Source organism: Eumetopias jubatus, unplaced genomic scaffold (assembly GCF_037043125.1).
Source record: "Eumetopias jubatus isolate StellerSeaLion01/CBP00866 unplaced genomic scaffold, mEumJub1_p1.0 scaffold_11, whole genome shotgun sequence".
Taxonomy (NCBI): Eukaryota; Metazoa; Chordata; class Mammalia; order Carnivora; family Otariidae; genus Eumetopias; species Eumetopias jubatus.
This window is the reverse complement of record NW_028274817.1, coordinates 69,415,049-69,436,933: the sequence shown is the minus strand read 5'-3', so window position 1 is coordinate 69,436,933 and position 21,885 is coordinate 69,415,049. Positions and strand designations below refer to the sequence as shown.

The 21,885-nt window shown below is 39.7% G+C and overlaps 1 protein-coding gene across 7 annotated transcripts in view; it reads left to right on the top strand.

The window, feature by feature from the left end:
• TAF1 (TATA-box binding protein associated factor 1) overlaps positions 1-21,885 on the top strand; it is a 72,644-nt gene that overhangs the window by 44,469 nt on the left and 6,290 nt on the right. For 3 of the 7 annotated variants that reach the window (XM_028095483.2, XM_028095482.2, XM_028095481.2), the window contains exons 33-36: positions 16,864-16,931; positions 17,353-17,469; positions 20,661-20,786; positions 21,636-21,740. In XM_028095483.2, coding sequence (XP_027951284.1) covers positions 16,864-16,931; positions 17,353-17,469; positions 20,661-20,786; positions 21,636-21,740 — 416 coding nt within the window. Of the gene's footprint in view, positions 1-16,863; positions 16,932-17,352; positions 17,470-20,660; positions 20,787-20,989; positions 21,362-21,635; positions 21,741-21,885 lie in introns of those variants that run through there. The other 4 variants (XM_028095486.2, XM_028095484.2, XM_028095487.2 and 1 more) reach the window with 3 other exon arrangements.

Genomic DNA, 21,885 nt, shown 5'->3' with positions numbered 1-21,885 from the left:
TGAGGTCAGAGAGAATGAAAAAACTGGACAGGATACAAGGCTGTGATTAAGAAGTAGACTATATGGGGCGCCTGGGTGGCTCAGTCGTTAAGTGTCTGCCTTCGGCTCAGGTCATGGTCCCAGGGTCCTGGGATCGAGCCCCGCATCGGGCTCCCTGCACGGGAAGCCTGCTTCTCCCTCTCCCACTCCCCCTGCTTGTGTTTCCTCTCTTGCTGTCTCTCTCTTTCTCTTGGTCAAAATAAATAAATAAAATCTTGAAAAAAAAAAGTAGGATATTGGAATTGAAACTTTAAGAAGTGAATTTGTTTTCAGTTAAGGACAGCATTCTGGATACAGCCTTGGATATGTTTGGCTAGAGTGGAGCTACAAACCGTGGGCATGAAATTAGCAAGGATTTTGGATGGGTAGTACAGGTGAACATTAGAGTAACCCACCATGATGGGGAGAGATTTGGAGCCAAGAGGGGAGACTCTGCCAGGTATATAGGTCCTTGGTGAATGTGAGTAGGTTTGTGATGGTGAGTAGAGATTAAGAGCAGTGATCTCAAACTCAGGCGGCTTGCAGGGGCCAGGCAAGTAATGTAAATGAGTGAGGTGGGCCAGGTGTGGATTGTAGTAAATTAGAAGAGTACATACTCCATTTAAAGAGTCCTATACTTCATTTGATTGTTGTCCAGAAGGAAATGAGTATAGTGTTGCTAGGTAGTCTTAATTTCTCAAGAGAAGCAGAAAATGTGGATTTTTGTGTGTGACATTTCCCAGTTTTTACACATTTGCAAATAACTTGAAATTTCTAAAAAAATTCTGGGGGCTAGTCAAAAACCTCTATCTGCAGGCTAAGTCTGGCTCCAAGGCAGCTGGTTTTCAACCTCTGGCACAGTAGAGAGCAAGTCTCAAAATAGGGGGGATTTTTTTCCCCGAGGGAGAGTAAATAATGATTTGGTAGCAGCGGTGGACAGCCTAGAAGGCTGACTTTTTCCCCTCTTAAACAAGTTGATGAGAGTATAAGAAACTTCTGACTAGGGCCGTAAGGGTTTGTAGTGTCCTATGATACAAAATGTGACATCTTTTTTACTAAAAGGGCATCAATCATGGAGTTGAAGGCCACATATGAGATGTTTCCTACTATGAGGTACCATATACATAATAATACTTTTGTTTAAAATTTTGTCGATTTGGTCAGATTTGAACATGCTTCTGTTTTTAATTCATAGTAATAGGGTCCATGTAGGGTCTAGAACAGTATATCTAGTTACTATCGATTCTTGCCATTCTGATCCTTCACACATAGTATCACACTACATATAAGCATATTTCTATATCATTTTATATAACTCCATCAACTTATCCTGTATTATCACGTGTGTGTGTGTGTGTGTGTGTGTGTGTGTGTGTGTGTAGTATGTAGCCAGAATGCTAGCACTGAGGCTAGGCTCATTAGGCAGCAAGTGGAAGATAAGTAACACTCCATATACAAGTGCACCTGGAAGGGTGCAGGACGTGTCAGAGGACTGTCTTGTACTTAAGTGGTGGTGGGCTGCACACTCAAGAGTTCAACCCCTTATGCCTTCTAGCTACCGCATAGGTACCCAACCAATCTCAGAGCCTCTCTTTATGTTCACGTAGCATTTGAAAAGAGCATTAATAATCAGGGAAACCCAAAGCTTGGGATTGGAGCTATTTGCAGTAGTCTCAGAAGGCACATAACATCTCATGTCTATAAAATGAGAGAGGCGTATAGATCAAGAAATCCCTTCTGAAAAACACAACCCAAACTTTGTCCGTCTTTACAAAACCATAAGGTCGTAAGTTGTTGATAGAGGTAAGTTAGTACTTAATGTTTGGTTAAATTTGAAGTGAACTGTATCGTCTGTACCAGTAGGTGATGCCAAGCTATTCATATTTCTTTTCCCAAAGAATTTCCTAGCAAGTTCCTCCTTTAGGCTCTACAAACCAAAAACCAACTCTGATGAGAAGCCATCTTCAGGGTAGGCCTAGGAGAGGGTAGATCATGTGTCATTAAACCTGAGAGCCTGAACTTAAAGAATGCACAGTGGGACCCGACGATCGAGATCAGATATAACTTTACAAAAAGCAAAAAACAAAACACCCCAAAAAACTCCTGGGAGGGTTTTTTCCCCCCACTTTCGTTTGAGTAACTCCCAACCCTGTGTGAGCTCTGATAGTTGTTCTGCTTCTAGGACCCCTTGTGGAATCTCATTCTAAACATGTGCAGTTTAGTATTCAGCCAGAGACTCAAGGGAGCCTCTGCAGATCTTAAGTTATTTTTCTGTGGAGCTCCCTCCCCTCCAGTTCTCCCCTGCAGTTTCCAGCTCTTCTCCCCTCCGATTCCAAGATTTGTCTCTGTGGCTTTGTGGGACTGCGATGCCTTGCTTGGGTTCAGTAGAAAGCTAAGGCCAATTGTAGAGCCCTCCTCCTTCATTTCCCTTCTCTCAGGGATCATAGTCCCACACTTCCTCTTGGTCAGTGTTTGAAAACAGCTGTTTCATAGCAGGCCAGTGGCAGTTACTCCATCCAGAAGGTCTCTTTATTTGTGGTGTTTTCTGACACAGAGAAACTTTGTAAAGTGAAGTATAGTTACCATACAGTGTTATATGAGTTTCAGGTGTACAATAGGATTCAAACAGTGCTCTCATCAGGACAAGTGCACTCCTTAATCCCCATCACCTACTCCACCCGTGCCCAAACCCACCTCTCCTCTGGCAACCAGCAGTTTGCTCTCTGTATTTAAGAGTCTGGGTTTTTTGTTTGTCTATCTTTTTCTTTGTTCTTTTGTTTCTTAAATTCTACATCTGAGTGAAATCATATGGTGTTTGTCTTTCTCTGACTGGCTTGTTCCACTTAGCATTATACTCTCTAGCTCCATCCATGCCATTGCAAATGGCAAGTTTTCATTCTTTTTTTATGGCTAAATAATATTCCTGTGTGTGTGTCACATCTTTTTTATCCATTCATCTATGGATGGATACTTGGGTTCCTTCCATATCTTGGCTATTCTAAACAATGCTGCAATAAACAGGGCTGCATATATCTTTTCAAATTCATGTTTTCATTTTCTTTGGGTCAGCAGACACATGAAAAGACATTACTGATCATCAGGGAAATGCAAATCAAAGCCACAATGAAACATCACCTTACACCTGTCAGAATATCTAAAATCAAAAACATAAACAACAAGTGTTGGTGAGGATGTGGAGGAAAAGGAACCTTTGTGCACTCTTGGTTGGTGGGAATGCAAATTGGTGTAGGCATTGTGGAAACAGTATGGAGCTTCCTCAACAAATAAAAATAGAAATACCATATGGTCCAGTAATTCCGCTATTGGGTATGTACCCAGAGAAAATGAGAAACCTCATTTTTATGTAGTTATATTTATCAGTGTTTTCCTTTATGATTTGTCTTTGGTATAATTATTTAAAAGATCTCCCCTACCCCTAAGATACCCAGCTATGTTCTCCTCTAATACCTATCATATTTTAAAAATTTGAATGTTTATCGACTTTAAAAGTAGATTCTATGGTATAAGGTAAATATCTAACCTTTTTCCTCTTCCAAATGAGTAGCCAAAGTGCCCCAAGTTCTGTTTATGGAATAGTCTGTCCTTTCCTACTAAGTGAAATGATACCTTTATCATGTACTAAATTCTTATATATTCCTGAACCTATTTGGGGGTTTTCTATTCTCTTTTATTTATCTATTTGTCTAATCTGCACTGTTATCACCAGATAGTATCACTGCGATCATTACTCAGACTTTCTAATTTTAAATTCCTTGGCTTGCTTTGCTCAATTATTAAATAAACTCAGATCATTTTTGTTAGATTCTAAGTTGTCCCCAAATAAATAGTATTGAAATCTTATTTAATGTATGGATTAATTTGGAGAGAGTGTATTTCTTTATAATATTACATTTCTCCATCTAGGAACTTAACGTTTTTTTTCATTTATTCACGTTTTCATTTACTCCCTCAATAAAGGCTACCAGTTTTCTTTGGATAACTTCTAGGTATCTTTAGTTTATTCCTACACTTAGATTTTATAGTTCTTGTTGCTTTCGAGCATCTCTCTTTTTTGTTGTTAAAGTTTATTCCTAGGCAATTTAAAAGTTTTGCTGCTATTATACATGTGCTCTTTTTTTTCCTTAACTGGCTTATTAAATCTCAGGTTCTCAATCTGTTTGCATATGAGTAGGTGATTCAATATTATTCATAGGTAAATATAATGCTTAAACTATTTCCATATATTGGTTTCTAAGTCTGTCTTAAGAGACTACTCTGTTAAGTTTGGTCAGTATTCTACAATAAGGTTCTTTTTTTTTAAACCTGTCAGTGACCTTCCTTAGATTGGGGCCAAGATATACATATTCTTATGTGAAGTTTCAGTCTCTCCATCTTGAAGAGAATCTCTCTCAGTCCGACTTCAGCCTCTTGCTGCCATTCTTGCTCTTCTTCTTTTTCACAGCCAGACTTTATTTTTTTGTTAATTCTGGTAAAATGTACACAACATAGAAATTTGCCTTTTAAACCATTTTTAAGTGTATAATTCAGTGGCATTAAGTACATTAAAAATATGCACCCATCACCGCCATCCATTTCCATCATCCCCATAACAGAAACTCTATATCCATTAAATAATAATCCCATTTTCCCATTACCCCCAGCCCTTGGCAACTTCTGTTCTACTCCCTGTCTGTAAATTTGCCTCTTCTAGGTACCTCGTGTAAGTGTAATCAGAGTATACGGAATATTTGTCCTTTTGTGTCAGGCTTATTTCATTTAGCATAATGTTTTCAAGGTTCATCCATGTGGTAGCATGATCTGAATTTCTTTTTTTTTTAAATGCGTACATAACATCTCTCTCTTGTTCTTTACCTGCCCTTCATGCCTCATTTAGCCTTAATTTGGCTTCTGCCTTGTCCAACACACCAAGCAAATAGGATCACGTAATTGCCAGATACGGCTGGCACTTTTCAGTCCTTATCTTGGCCTCACTCCGGTATTTGACATCACTGACCATTCCTTCCTTGAAACTGTATTATGATTGGCTTCATAACTTTTAGCTCTTATATTCCTCCTACCTGGTAGATCATGGCTTTTCAGTCTCCTTTGCTGAATGTTCTTTTGCCTTTTCCTCTAACTTCAACAGCCACCTCTTTCCTGATAACTCTCAATTTGATTCTGAGCAAAGATCTATATCCCCATCCACCTGCTGAACATTTCCTGTTGGATGTCCCATGGAACTTCAAACATACCTCTCACACTGAACGTTCTTCTGTCCTTCTCTATTCCAACTTTCCCCCTCCGTCCTTTACTATTTCCCGTCTGGGTTTAATGGGGCACTGGTGTTACCCAGTAGCTATACCTAGAAACCTCAGAGTTATCTCTACTTCTTTCCCTTGAATAAATCTCCGACTTCCAGTATATCACTAAAGCCCTCGTTATATTTTGCCTGGATTATTACAGTAAATAGTCACCTGGCTAATGTTCCAGCCTCTGGACTAGTAACCTGTCATTCACATTCCTGTCAGGTAGAACCTCTTTTTTAAAAAATAAATTCATATTTCTTATAAAAAGGTCTAACAATATGGAAATATGTAAAATTAAAAATTAAAGTTTCTACCTCTCCTCCTACCCCCACCTCCCATAGTTTCTTCATTCCCCAGAGGTAATATGTAATGTATCTTTTCCATGCTTTTTTCTGTACTTATATAAAATGGTTAATAATGACGTGGTTTTTTTAAATTTATTTTTGCAAGAATTGCCATTTTTATAGATAATTATTCTGTAAGTTGCTCTTTGCTCATGAGTATATCATGATTGTTTTTGAAATATTTTTAGACTCAAGAAATTACTAAAAGAGTACAGAGAGTCCTGTGTACCCTTCACCCAGCTTTCTCCAGTGGTGACATCTTACATAGCTATAGTTCAATATCAAAACCAGGATAATTGATTTGGTACGTTACCGTTAGCTAGATTACAGACCTTACTCAGTTTGCACTGTTTTAGAAAATCTATATTCATTTGTGTGTGTGTGTACAATTTCATGCAATTTACGCCATCCTGTAGCCACCACTGCAGTCAAGATTTAGAACTGTTCTGTCACCACAAAAGAACTCCTGAGGCTAGCTCTCTGTATCCACATCCCCCCACATGCACCTACCACTGTCTTGTCCCTTGGCAACCACTTATCTTTTCATCTTTATAGTTTTGACATTTGAGTGTGGGGTTTTTTTTGGTTTTTGTTTATTTTTTAATTTTATTTACATTCAGTTAACATATAGTGTATAAATTGGTTTCAGGGGTAGAGTTCAGTGATTCATCAGTCTTGTATAACACCCAGTGCTCATTACATCATGTGCCCTCCTTAATGCCCATCACCCAGTTACCCCATCCCCCATCCCCCCCACTCCTCTCCCCTCCAACAACCCTCAGTTTGTTTTCCTGGAGTTAAGAGTCTCTTTTGGTTTGTCTCCTCTGATTTCTTCTTATTTTTCTCTCCCTTCCTCTATGCTCCTCTGTTTTGTTTCTTAAGTTCCACATATAAATGAAATCATATGGTATTTGTCTTTCTCTGACTTCTGTCACTTAGCATAATACCCTCTAGTTCCATCCACGTTGTTGCAAATGGCAAGATTTCATTCTTTTTGATGGCTGAGTAGTAGTCCATTGTGTGTGTGCACACACACATACACACACATACACACACCACATCTTCTTTATCCATTCATCTGTCGATAGATATCTGGGCTCTTTCCATAGTTTGGCTATTGTGGACGTTGCTGCTATAAACATTAGGGTGCGGGTGCCCCTTCGGATCACTACATTTGTATCTTTGGGGCAAATACCTAGTAGTGTAATGGCTAGGTCGTAGGGTAGCTCTCATTTTTAACCTTTTGAGGAATCTCCATACTGTTTTCCAGAGTGGCTGCACCAGCTTGCATTCCCACCAGCAGTGTAAAAGGGTTCCCCTCTCTCTCCACATCCTTGCCAACATTTGTCGTTTCCTGACTGGTTAATTTTAGCCATTCTGACTGATGTGAGGTGGTTTTGATTTGTATTTCCCTGATGCCGATATATATTAACATGCTCAGATGCTCAACATCACTCGTCATCTGAGCATGTTAATATAAATAATACTATTTTTGACATTCACTTTTTCACTAAGCATTATTGCCGTGAGATCTATTCAAATTGTTGTATGTATCAATGGTTCATTTCTTCGGATTGTTGAGTAGCGTTCCATTGTGCCAGAGTTTGGTCAGCCGTTCACTCAGTGAAGGACTGTCAGGTTTCCAGTACTTTGTACTGTAAATAAAGCTGCTGTGAACATTTGTGTACAGGGTTTTGTATGAGTATAAATTTTCATTTCCTAGGGATAAATGCCCAAGAGGATGATGGTAAACATATGCTTTGTAAGAAACTGCCGAACTCTTTTCCCGTGTGTCTGTACCATTTTACATTCCTACAAGCAGTATATGAATGATCCAGTTTGTCTTTAGTATTCAGTATTATCATTGTTTTTATTTTAATCATTCTTTAATCTCGTGGCTTTACTTTGCATTTCCCTAATAGCTGTTGATGTTAAACATCTTTTCTTATGCTTATGTGCCATCCATGTATTTCTTTGTTGAGGTGTCTGTTCATTTCTTTGCCCCAGTTTTAATTGTGCTGCTTTCTTTTTGTGTGTGTGCTGTTTTCTTATTAATGAGTTTTGAGGGTTCTTTATTTTAGGTGTTTGTTCTTTATTATAGGTATGATTTTTTAAAATTTGCATTTTTAAAAATAAAACCAAAGTTTATTGAAATATAGTTGACATAGTGTTATATTAGTTTCAGGTTTATAGCATAGTGAATCAACAATTCTATACGTTATGCTGTGCTCACCATGTAAGTGTAGTTACCACCTATCATCATAGAACATTATTAAAATATTATTGACTATAATCCCAGTGCTATATTTTTTATCCCCGTGACATTTATTTTATAACTGAGTGTTGGCAAGGATGTGGAGATAAAAGAACCCTCATGCACTATTAGTGGGAATGCAAACTGGTGCAGCCACTGTGGAAAACAGTAAGGAGGGTCCTCAAAAAGTTAAAAACAGAAATACCTTACAATCCAGTAATTCCACTGCTAGTTATTTACCCAAAGAAAATGAAAACACTAATTTGAAAAGATAGATGGACCCCTATGTTTATTGCAGCATTATTTGCATTAGCCAAGAGATGGAAGAGATGAACTAGATCAGGTAGGTGTATGATTTACAAAGATTTTCTCCCAGTCTGTGTCTTCTCAGCCCCTTGACAGTATCTTTGGAAGAACAGAAATGTTTAATTTTGATAAAAGTCCAATTTATCGATTTTTTTCTTTTATGGAGTGCACTTCTAGTATATCTCTAGGAAGTGTACTTAAACCCAGGTCACAAAGGTTTTTTTTTTCCTCTTACATATTTTTTTAAAAGTTTATAGTTTTAGGGGCGCCTGGGTGGCTCAGTCATTAAGCGTCTGCCTTGGGCTCGGGTCATGATCCTGGGGTCCTGGGGTCAAGCCCCACATCGGGCTCCCTGCTCAGCGGGGAGCCTGCTTCTCTCTCTGCCTCTGCCTGCCACTCCCCCTGCTTGTGTTCCCTCTCTTGCTGTGTCTCTCTGTTAAATAAATAAATAAAATCTTTAAAAAAAAAAGTTCATAGTTTTAGTGTTTCACATTTAAATCCATAATCCATTGTGAATTAATTTTTGTATATGGTATGAGGTTTTGGTTGAGGTTCATTTTGTTTTGCCTGTGGATGTCCAGTTGTTCCATTTCATTTGTTGGGAAGGCTATCCTTTCTCCATTGAACTGCTTTGAGCAGCTTTGTCAAGGATCAGTTGAGTGTGTGCGTCTATTTCTGGGTTTATTTTGTTACATTGATCTATGTATCTATTCCTCTGCACAGTACCTACCATTATTGTAGCTATCTAGTAAGTCTTGTCATCAGGTAGAGTGATTCCTCTCATTTATTCTTTTTATAAATTGTTTTCTTATTCTTTTGCCTTTCCACTTAAATTTCAGAAGCGTATTTATATCTACAGAAAAGTCTAGCCAGGATTTTGGTAAGAATTGAGGTAAATGTGTAGATCAGTTTTGGGGAAAATTGACATAGTTATTAATTCTGTCTTATTAGTACATATTGCTCTCCCATTCTTTTTAATGTGTTCCACGGCATAGATATATGTATCTTAATTTATTTAATTATCCCCCTGTTGGGTATTTAAAATATTTCTATAATGCTGGCTTGTGAACAGCTTTTCACGGTTTTTATATTTCATTGATATTGTGTACTTACAGGAGTATTTTTGTAGTAAATTTTGATCTTGTGTTCTAAAATTATGCTCTAATGATCTGTATACCTATTTATAGTGAAAAACAACAGTAGGGAGAATGCCTGTGTCCCTACAACCTCTACAACATCAGGAATTATCAGTGTTTTAAAAATCTTTGCCGATGAAATTATTTCTGTAAAATTCAAGTATATAACTTAAGCTAAATTTTTCCGTCTGAAAAAATTACATGCTCGTTTCAAAAAGAAACCATACATAATTGTATTAAGTGAAAAGGAAAATCTTCCTGTCTTTCTCCTTTTCCCATCCCATTCTCCAGGGCGGCCACTGTCGGGTTTGGAGTGAAGCATTATGGACCTTTTTCTATACATACCATATGCTTTTTCTTTTTTTGACAAAAGAGATCATATATTTACATTCCATTCTACAGTTTTTTTTTTTCACTTGATAATGTGTTACGGACAATTTTTCATTCATGTATGTGATCTTGTTTAAGTAAAATCTGTTCATAGGTGACTCAAAAAAGAGTTAAATGAATGTCATTATGAATGCTTCTGCAAAAAACATCTAGATTGGCTTTCCCCTTTAAAAAAAAAATACTGTGGGGGCGCCTGGGTGGCTGAGTCGGTTAAATGGCTGCCTTTGGCTCAGGCCATGGTCCCAGGGTCCTGGGATCGAGCCTGTCATCAGGTAGAGTGATTCCTCTCATTTTATTCCTGGGATTGAGTTAGTAGATAGTGATATAGCAACCTGGTATAAGGCAGCATCTCACTAAAAGTCTTGTACTTGTGATGAATGAGATAGTATATTATGCCAATAAGCAAATGTGCACCAGAATATATTAAGGCTACAACAAAGTCCACATTTAAAAGATACCATTGGGGAAAATAAAGGTTATTATTTATTAAAAGAAAAAGGGATGCCTGGCTGGCTCAGTTGCTTCAGCGACTTCCTCTGGCTCAGGTCATGATCCCAGGGTCCTGGGATCAGGCCCCACATCCAGCTCCCTGCTCAGCGGGGAGTCTCCTTCTCTCCCTCTGCAGAGCTCTGTGATCTCTCTCGCTTTCACTCTCTCTCAAATAAATGAATAAAATCTTGGGGAAAAAAAAAAAAAGAAAAAGAGACACAGGAAAAAACAGGCCTTCTTTCAGCCCTGGAGTTTCTATAATGTATTTTCAAGGCACCTCTGTAGTACCAGGGGAAACCAAACAAAACCTTACCATGAGGGATACAAATCAGTGTTAACCTTCTCCATGTTTATTCTTTATAAGCCATTGTAGTTGGTATCATGTAGAGTTGGGCCAATAGTATAGGAAGAAAAACGGCCACATGGAGACTTAGTGGCCTAAATCTAATAAGTGATTGCTGTAACCTTCACGAAGGCAGGAATAATGTCTGTCTTACAGCCTTAGTGCTTAGGGTAATGTTTGGCACATAGTAGACACTCAGTAAATATCTGTTGAATGAACTAATGGCCAAAGGTAGAGGTACAGTACCAGGAAGGAGTGGAGAGTGGTGCTCCAGAAGCCATGGGATTAGAGTTTTAAGGAACGAGACAGGGCCTCTAAGATCAAGTACGAAAAATGTTCACCGGATTTGGCAGTTAGCATGTTGTTGCTGTTGACTTGATGAGAAAAGTTAATGAAGTGTTCTTTAACAGAACAGTCTCTGACACATTGCTACTTTCTCTACACCCCTTAGTACTTTGTATAGTATTGAAATTATGTTTGTATGATCTTCATGAGCCCATGAAAGGCATCAAGGACAAGGACCTGTTTGTTCTGTTTTGTTTTTTAATTTTTACCTTTGTATCACCAGAGCCTGGCACTTTACTTGGCTCATAGTAAGCGCTTAAAAATGAAGAGTCAAGGCCTATTATGAATTTTACTCTATAGGAAAAGGTGTTTTGAAGTCGCTGTGTTGTTATTTTTCCAATGGTTGTAGAGATATGAGGTGACTGTGTTTAGCCAAGGCTGTATATGAATTTTTTTAAGTTGCTGAATGGAATGGTGGGTCATTTTGGAAAGAAAGAAGCATTTTCAGGTTCTTTTTTTTTTTTAATTAAACATATAGTGTATTATTAATTTGAGGTAGAATTTAGTGATTCCTCAGTTGCATATAACACCCAGTGCTCATTCCATCATGTGCCCTCCTTAATGCCCATCACCCCCACCCACCTCCCCTCCAGCAACCCTCAGTTTGTTTCCTGAGTTGAGAGTCTCTTATGGTTTGTCTCCCTCTCTGTTTTGGTCTTAGTTTTTCCTTCCCTTCCCCTACGTTCATCTGTTTTGTTTCTTAAATTCCATGTATGAGTGAAATCATATGGTATTTGTCTTTCTCTGACTTCTTTCACTTAGCATAATACCCTCTAGTTCCATCCCTGTTGTTGGAAATGGCAAGATTTCATTCTTTTTGATGGCTGAGTAATATTCCTGTGCGCACGCATGAGCACACACACATACCACCTCTTTTATCCCTTTATCTGTTGATGAACATCTGGGCTCTTTCCATTCTTTGGCTATTGAGGAAAGTGCTGCTATAAACATCGGGGTGCCTGTGCCCCTTGGATTCACTGTGTTTGTATCCTTTGGATAAATACCTAGTGCAATTCCTGGGTCGTAGGGTAGCTCTGTTTTTAACTTTTTGAGGAATCTCCATACTGTTTTCCAGAGTGGCTGCATTTTCAGATTCTTCAGGGCTTTTTGTCAGATAGGTCCTGACTGTAAATCAGTGACATTTATTACCCCAGTTCCCTTCTGGATAGTTTCTAGCTTCTTGGGTTTCTAATCCAGATTCTGAGTGAGGTTCTGTCACTCTGGTTTGAAAGATCAGACCTCTTATCTTGGAAACCAAACATCATAATTTGCATTTGATCCCATTCTTCATGATGTAAAGAGCCTAGCTACAGTCTGAAAGGTTAGATTTACTTCTCTTTTTACCTTTTCTAGACCTGGTTTGAGATAAATATATGGGAATTGAGCAAGTTCAAGCTTAATGTCTTTGGGATCTGTGGACTATGTGTAGTTTCTTTAGGAATTAGCTGTGTGGATTTTTCTCCTCTCTTTCTCTTTAAATCTGGCACTGATTTTTTTTTTTTAAAGCTTTCTACTGCTACTGGGGTTTGATTTGATTTTTTTTTTTAATTTTAATGATTCACATTGGAACACATGCATATCCCCCTGCACCATTCACTGTCAAGGTAATACTTTATGCTTGTTTTGGCAGAGGACTCATTTTCTTTTCTTTTTTTTTTTCCCACCAAAACTTCAGTATTTATAACATTACCTGGAATTCAGCATTGTTTAGATTTTTTCTTTTGATGAAAAATTTTGTACAGTGAAAGGCACAGATCTTAAGTGCACATTTGCTAAGTTTTGGCAAACACATCAGAGGACTCATTTTCTTAGGAGGAAGGTTATTTTTAGTATTGGTGGAAAGATTCTCAAAGGAAATATGAACTTAAGAGTGATCACAAACATCCTTCTCTCCTTGGTTGTGCAGGACTGCTCACCATCTTGACTGGTATTTTTCACTGAAACCTTTCAGATAGCAGTAATACTTGCTTTCCCTCTCTAACTAGAACCATGAAGCTTGTAACTTTTTCTCACATCACTAAAGAGGTAAATTAACTTAGAAACGACAAAAAATATTTTCTTGATTTGGGTGAGAAATCAGCTTTACCATATTTCCAAAAAATATTTTCTTGATTTGGGTGGGAAATCAGATACCTGGGAGGTTCAGTTGGTTAAGTGTCTGCCTTCGGCTCAGGTCATGATCCTGGGGTCTGGATCGAGTCCTGCATCGGGCTCCCTGCTCATGGGGGAGCCTGCTTCTCCCTCTCCCTCTGCTGCTCCCCCTGCTTGTGCTCTCTCTCTCTGTGTCAAATAAAATCTTAAAAAAAAAAAAAAAGGAATTACCACTATTTAAGGACATTTGGATTTGAATTCTATGTGATTCTGTAGGTTACTGCCGATCCTTATTTGGAATGAGATGAAGTATAAATCTCTTGCCTTGACAAGGCATTTACAGTTGCATTGCTATGATTTAATAAGAAAAAAAAGCAAAGTATATTTGAAGAAATTATTTCTTTTTGTAAATGGGTAGCTTACTCTCCTGTAGGGTCCATTGATACTTCATAGATGGTCTTACTTTTCATATTCATTTTTGTGTTGTTTTGGAAATTACTCCTTCAAAAGTTAATTTTGGTTTTCTGTGTGGAAGTGGTGAGGTTATAGACTCCTTTGAGAGTCTGAGGAAAACACCGTGGGTCTTCCACCCTGAAAACTATTACTACATACAAAATTTTGCTTAACAGTTTCGGGACATTCATGGATCTCTTTCTCTCATTACCACCCCATTCAAGAATTCCTGGGATAAGAGAACATCTGGGTATCTTATCCCTTTTGGGGGGGGTGTACATTTGTTTATGTATTTATTGGAAGTGTTTTGACATACAATGTTATATTAGTTTCAGGTGTACATAGGGGTTCGACAGTTCTATACATTGTCCTGTGCTCACCGCAATAGGTGTAGTCACCATCTGTCAGTATACGGTATTACAATATTATTGACTATATTCCCTGTGCCGTACTTTTCATCTCTGTGACTTATTTCTTTTATAACTGGAAGTTTGTACCTCTTCATCCCCTTCACCTGTTTCACCCATGCTCCCACCCACCTCCTCTCTGGCAACCATCAGTTCATTCTCTGAATTTTAAGAACCTGTTTGTTTTTTGTTTGCTTGTTCATTTGTTTTTTTTTTTTTAGGTTCCACATATAAGTGGCATTTGTCTTTCTCTGACTTATTTCATTTAGCGTTATTCCTTCTAGGTCTGTGTTGTCAAAAATGGCAAGATTTCATTCTTTTTAATGGCTGGGTAATTGTGCGCGTGTGGGGGTGCGCTGATATACATCTTTATCCATTCATCTCTTTTTTCTTTTAAGATTTTATTTATTTATTTATTTGAGAGAAAGAGAGCATGCACAGGGGCAGAGGGAGAGAGAGGGGGAGAAGTGGACTCTGCCGAGCAGGGAGCCTGATGCGGGGCTCCATCCCAGGACCCCGGGATCGTGACCTGAGCCGAAGGCAGAGGCTCAACCGACTGAGCCCCCCAGGTGCCCCTATCCACTCATCTCTTGATGACACTTGGGTTGCTTCCATATCTTGGTTACTATAAATAATGCTGCAAGAATCATAGGGGTGCATGTATCTTTTCAAATTAGTGTTTTCATTTTGGGGGGGCAAATCTGGCATTTTACCCTTTTTTGGTCATGTTAACAGTGGTTTGCCAAATCCACCACCGTCTTTTATCAAAAGTACTTTGAAACTACTTTGCCTGTAGTAGAGTAACAGAGTTAAATAGCCGAACCCTCTGTAATGCTTGAGAGCACACACTGTTAAAAACTGAGGACACAAACAACTAGTAATCCAAACACATGAACAGGTGTAGCAGCTTATGTAAATAAGTGTGTTTTTTCAAATATATTCTGGGGTTATTATTAGCGGGTGTTTCTCTAGAGCTGTGTGTTGCAAAGAAAATGGGGAAGGAAGAGGTCCCATCTTCAAAATGGTTAAGAGAGAAAATTGTGCAAATGTAGAAACCGAACTTTTCCCTGTGTATAGATGAGAGCAGTGAGATGTTAAAGGGTTAGTTTAGGTTTAGGTTTCAGAACTGAAGTCGAGTAAGGTCTGAATTCTTCATTTATAGGCTGGAATTATAGCCACAAGGCAAGTCCCTGTAGGTAGAAGAGTCACTGTACCGGAAGAAGCTGCTGTTGTATTGGCTCGATGATGAAGAAGGCCTGTAGACTATGTGCGGAGCCTGTTTGCCCTAGCATCACGCATCAGTGTCAGCATAACTTCTGCAGTCTGTCTCCATCAGTATTTTGAGGACCAGCCTACCGGTGGCCCTGGGAGAGTAGAACTCTGGAAACTTAAGCTGCAGGTCTAATTCAGGGATCACCTCCTCTGTGAAGCCTTTCCTAATTCCTTTTTCCCTCCTGCTTCCCAGAATTGGCCACTTCTTCCTCGGTGCCTCTGCTAAACCCTGTATGAATTTTTCCATTTCATCATATTGCCCCATTTGTTTATAGTCTCTCTCACCAGATAAGACCATAAGCTTCGTGAGGATATGGTCTGTATCCTGCTCCTTTCTGCCTGGCACATAGAAGGTACTCAAAGATGTTTTAAGGATGCATGAGTGGGTGAATGACCAGTATATTAAAGAATATTAAAGTCCGGGATTAAACACTCACATGCCTTCAGGGTCCAGGCAAAAATGAGTTAAGCAGACGTGGTAGGGAGGGCGGTAGCCTGCAGAACACAGGCCTTATCTGAAAGGGGTGACTGCCCCTCAGCTCCAGCCGTTCAGTGCTCTTTGGGGGTGACGACTCTGTTGTTACCACATCTTTTTTAAGAGAAGCCAGACATTTGGGTTTTTATATGAAATTTCTCAGTTATGAAATGTTGTCAACTAAGGTTTTCCTAAAAAGTTTTTATTGAGGTAATTTACATACACAAAAAGTGTATATGTTATGGGTGTACAGCTCAGTCTGTCTTCACAGACTGAAGTGATTTTTTTATGTGGGCCAAACAAAACCGGCTTGACTTGCAAGCCACCGGTCTGCAGCTTGTGACAAAGACCGTGTGGGGAATGTGGGGAACTGTATAGTCTAGTTAAGAATCACCTGGTAGGTAAAAGTGTCTCAAAGCGGTGTGTAGAATCTATCTGGATTATCATTCAAAGAAATCAAATGTAAAAGAACCTTTATGAAACAATTGGCGAATTTAAATGTTGACTGGCTATTCAATAGTGTGAAAGAATTATTGTTAATTATTTCAGACGTAATATAGCTGGTTTGGTTTGATAGATAGACATAGATTTGATTTTTTTTTAGAGCAGTTGAGGGAACAGTTGAGTGTAAGGTACAGAGTCCCCATATACCCCCCGCCTCCACACATGCACAGCCTCTCCCATTATCAGTATCCCCTCCCACGGTGGTACATTTGTTACATTTGATGAACCTGCATTGACACATCGTAATCACCCAAAGCCCATAGTTTACATGAGGGCTCCTTCTTGGTGTACATTCTGTGGATTTTGACAAATGTATAATGATCCGTATCTACCATCATAATATCATATGTAGTTATTTTTGAGAAGGGTCCTCAGAGACACATACGTTTTAAAACAATTTATGGGTAAAATAAATGAATTAATGCTGGAACTGGCTTCAGAATAATTTGGGAGGAGTGTAAAAGTTGAGGTGTAAGTGAAACAGGATTGACCGTGTATTGACAATCATTGAAGCTAGGTAATGGGTACATGGAAGTTCATCATATTAATGTCTCTGTTTTTGTATGCGCTTGAACTTCTCCACCTGCAAAAGTAGAGCAAGAGTCCACGATAAAGCTGGGGCACGGTTTTTCAGGTCTAGGATAACAGGGACACTACTGCTGGTGACAGACATAAATTTCTGGAGCTGAAGTCTGCAAAAGTCATGGCCTTTTTCTTTGTTCTTTTGTAGGGCCTGAAAGTCAGTATACTAAGACTGCTCAGGAGATCGTAAATGTGTGTTACCAGACACTGACTGAGGTGGGTGGTAAAGAGGAGGTCTCCTTGGGATGTAGCAATTCTGGAATACCTTTGTTCCCTTGTGGGGGGAGGTCTTCCCCACCTGTCTGATTTTCATATGTAACCTCCTACCCCACATCCCTCATTTCCTTTCCTGCTTTATTTTCCTACTTGGTGCTAAATGTTTTTAACAAACTATGTGATTATTTACTTTAGTTATCCTGTGACCTGTCAGTAGAAGCAGCTCCATGAAGACAAGGATTTTTGTCTGCTTTGTTTACTTTTATTTTGTTTTATTTATTAAGTAGGCTCCACACCCAACGTGGGGCTCGGACTCAACCCTGAGATCAAGAGTCGGATGCTCGACCGACTGAGCCAGCCAGGCATCTTCAGTGCCTAAAACATATGTTCAGTGAATTCACTAATTTTCTTTATTTCTTAGTATGATGAGCATTTGACTCAACTTGAGAAGGACATTTGTACAGCTAAGGAAGCAGCTTTGGAGGAAGCAGAATTAGAAAGCTTGGACCCAATGACCCCAGGGCCTTACACACCCCAGGTGAGTCTGGAGACTAGGAACTGCCTCTTAAGAGTTTTCTTATTGGTTTGGGAAATTGGGAGCATGTTAACAGATATATTTACTGAGATACCCTTCTTCTCTGTCCTTCCTCTTCATATGCCTTTCGTGTGCTTTCTTGTCTTCTCAAAGGCTAAGGTGAGTGAGGGCCATGGGTCTTGGTGGCCTTGTTGAATCCAGAAGAAGCAGGTGTGGGATGAATGAGTGGGGTGGGGTCTTAGTTGTTGACGCAATATTTAGGAATACCAGATGCCTGACTGCTGTGGCCACAGGTATCCTCTTGGGTCTCTGGAGTTCCTTTGCCCATGAATTGGGGTTCTAGGATATCCCTAGAGGATAGAATTCTCAGTTACAGACATTGGCCACAGTGTTCCTGTGCCTCATAAATGCCCGATTACTCATTCCCTCGGATGTATCTCACTTAGCTCAGATGTCACCCATTTTCCTGGATTGACTCCCTCTCCTTGTAAATGAGGACAGGTAACATTTCTAATGTTCTTAAAGTTACATGTCACAAGAATAGGGAGCAAGATTAATAAGAAATGTTTAGTCTTTCTGTTTTTGTCCCTTGAATATATGCGAATTAAGCGTATGTTTCCATATTTGAAGACTAGGACTTATCAGAATATAGCTGGCGCTTGGTTTCTGTATTGAAGGCACTATGGTAAAGTGGGAAGTACGTGAATTTTGGCAATAAAACAGGCCTGGGTTTGAATCTTTGCTCTTATCTAGCTTTGTGAACTTGGGAAGTTAGCTTAAGCCCTCTCAGTCTCCTTTTCTCTAAAATGTACTTTTCGAGATTATTAAAAACATTCAGTGAGTTAATTTGGCTGGCACATAGGAGACATTCAGTAAATGTTTCCTTGTCTGTATGAAAATTATCTACAAAGTTCTCAGACCTCCTTTCAAGTTTAACCAAATATTTTAACGCAAAATTCTCCCGATTCCCACTGGAAAACTTTTTTTCATTCTACTCTGAACTGATAACTGCAACCTGTATGATCTCTGTTGGATTATCGCTGTTTGTATTTCATGCACTCTCCCTATCTATCTTTTACTCTCTCTCACCCCAAAACCTAGGTTACTGAGGGGCCAAGTATAAAGAGCCCTAAGATACTACTTCCAGGCCCAGAACAAGGAAAGGCTCTTGGAGTGTGTGGGCAGATTGGGTCCGGGGGGCTTGGGTGAGTGATGTTACCCAGGAAGGCCCTTTTTGCTTATAGGCCCACAGCTCCCACAAGGCCCTTTCTGGTAAGTTAGAGCCTGGGTTTGAGCCATCATTCCTCAAAAGAGTCTAGCCACTGAGCAGCGCATGATAGCATAAACCTAGTCATTTGGTGAGTCAAAGCCTTAGACCCAAGGGTTATCTTCCTTTCTTTCCTGCCCCTCCCATACTGTCTCAGGTGGCTGAGGAAAGCCTGGCAACCGTTCTCCCTTCTGAGCAGTAGCTGTTGTTCGGTACAGTGAGAGGGTCCCCTATGAAGAGTAGGGTGTAGATAGCGCCTCTTCATTATTCCAGTTCACCCTCTCAGCACTGCCTTCACTCATATGTCATATGTACACATTGTAAAGTGGTAAGCCCCATGTATTTTCTCTTAACCTGAGGAGGATGCACCTGAGCGATTGTCCTTACTCATTGCTACCTTACTCATTGCTACTTTCCAACCCAATGTTATTAAAGAGGGTTTGTGTAGGTTTAAGCTACCTTAATTCTGGTTGTATGGAAACAAAACAGTAATCATACTTTACTTCCAGCCCTAAATGGTGGCAGTCAAAAATGTATTTTCACTCAGCTGTTTCCACTTGAATTCCAGCTTGAATTACATCATACACATTCAGCTTCACACTTTATCTAAAATTGCTCACTTGCAGGTTCCCACTAGCCCCTCATTTCCTGATTTTCTCTTCTTCTGTACAACCATTAGTTTACCTACTCTGTAATGCTTTAAGTTCTGTGTTGCCTCTTTCTCCAAAACCCTCTTCAATCATCCTTCCTTGTTTGCTTTAAAAAAAAAAAAAAACCCACAAAGTAACACATATGTGGGGTTTTTTGTTGATAAAACGACGTATTCATCGGGAAATATGAAGGAGAAATAAGTTACCTAGAGTTAAGTCTACCATTCCGAAAGAACCAGCCGCTGTGAACATTTTGGTGTGTTTCTTTCAAATCTTTGGGGGTGTGTGTGTGTGTGTGTGTGTGTGTGTGTGCGTGTGTGCGCAGCAGGGTCTGTAGACCCTTTTAAAGTGAAATTGGTCAAATATGGTTTTGTGTCTTACTGTTTTCACTTCACATTTTGTTATGAACATTTTATCTCATTAGTCTTTGAAAACATGATTTTTAAATAGCTACATAATATTTCTACCCTCCTAGTTTTAGAAAATGCTTTCCTACTTCTTCCAGCCTGTTCTTTATCAGTTCCTCCTGCCCTCCTGTCACTGAAAAGTCCATTTGCTAAATCCCTCATCTCTTCAGGAGAGGGAAGAGGGAAGGGATCTATAATTTATTGAATTATAAATTACCTTCATTCTCCCAATAACCTTGGGAGGCAGACATTGTTATCCATGTTTTATAATTGAGGGAACCAAGGCTTAGAGTGATTAAATACTTTGTTAAAGTTACTCATCTAGCAAGTGGTGGAGCCAGGACTCAAACCCAAGGCATTTTGTTCCAAAACCCATGTTTTTTTTTTTTTTTTTTTTTTTTTTTTACCACGCCATTTTGCCTCATAGCATCCTCTGATGAGCTCATAGACTGTTAACTCACTACATGCTCTTGTTGGAATTGGAATTCCTTTATGCGACTTCCTATTAGACATCTCTAAACCAAACAGTCAGAATTGCGCAGGTATGAAGCCTTAGGCCTGTCAACAATAAGACAAGGCTTAGAAGACACTAGGTTATTGACCAGAAAGACTGTCAGGACATAGAATTGTCCACAGCTTTGATGCTTTTCTGCTTCAGGCTTCTGATCGTGTACATCAGATGCCTTTCTGCTAGAATGAGCAAGCATTTGTAGGATTCCCAAAAACCTGTCCATAAAGCTGTGTCAAACTGTTTCTCTTTAAATGGATGGCTCTGCATGACCTTTTTCTGCAGTGAATGCTCTAAAGGGCAGTTCTGGATTTCTTACTCCCTTTCCTAAATAGAAGCTAAATTGTACATTTGTGCCACAGCCTCCTGATTTGTATGACACCAACACATCCCTCAGTATGTCTCGAGATGCCTCTGTATTTCAAGATGAGAGCAATATGTCTGTCCTGGATATTCCCACTGCCACTCCAGAAAAGCAGGTGACACAGGTAGGATGTTCTTTTTCTCTTTGTGGCATTGGTAATATGCTTTGGTGTGGGGAGTGGGGGAGTGATGGTGGTGATATGTGACATGTATCATGGATGATTGGGCCCCTTTGGCCTTGGGCATGAAGGCTTAGAAGTGGGATTTCAAAGTGGGCCGGCGGCAGGTCACATGACTGGCATTGTCTTCTGTCTGTCCCCATGGGCAGAGTCAGGCACAACAGCACCTCAGGGAAGGCACAAGTGTGAAAAGTGTATGAGGCGTCAGAGCAACCTCCCAGGTGGCTAGAAAGACCAACTGCATTCAGAGACAGAGTTCAAAACAATTGGCCCTGCTACTGTACTGTATGTATGCTGTAATCTAAATTAAAATTATTTATGAAATTAAATTAAATTTTAAAAATTGGCCTGTTCTAGAGGTGTCCGAAGATGCTCCTGATCTGAAGCCAAAAACCCTATCAGATGCTCTCAGTCAGGCTTCCACTGGAGAGTACAAAACCCAGGAGAGTTTTTCTATCCCAAAGAGTCCTAACAGAAGCTAAGGAAAGCTTGGGTTAGGAAGGAAGAGTTTCCTTGTGATGATACAGCAAGAGCAGACCCAAGGACCTTCCTATTCTTCGGGTTTTTGGTTTTTTGGTTGGTTGGTTTTGTTTTGTTTTTTTTTAAACTCTACCAGTGATTTCCAAAGAATGAATGGGAAAAAGCACACATGCCTTGAGCTGTGTAAACAGCCCCCACTAGCTGTGGGGTTGGCTGGGATATCAGGGAGGAGCATCCGCCCTGGGTAAGAGCCCATGGTTAACTCCTCCTACAGGCACGTCCCTCAATGATGTGCTATTTGTCTTCCTTACTCAGATGCACCAGGGCCGAGGTAGGCTGGGCGAGGAAGACTCTGATGTAGATATTGAAGGGTATGATGATGAGGAGGAGGAGGATGGGAAACCTAAGACTCCAGCCCCAGTGAGTATGCTTACAGAAAGCTTATGGTTCCGTTATACCCTTCTGTGATAGGAGCCCCGCTAGTACAGGGCAGGCCAAATCCCAAGGTGATATCAGAGAGTCCATAGTGAGGCCCAATCAGACTTTAATCCTTGGAAAATTAGCT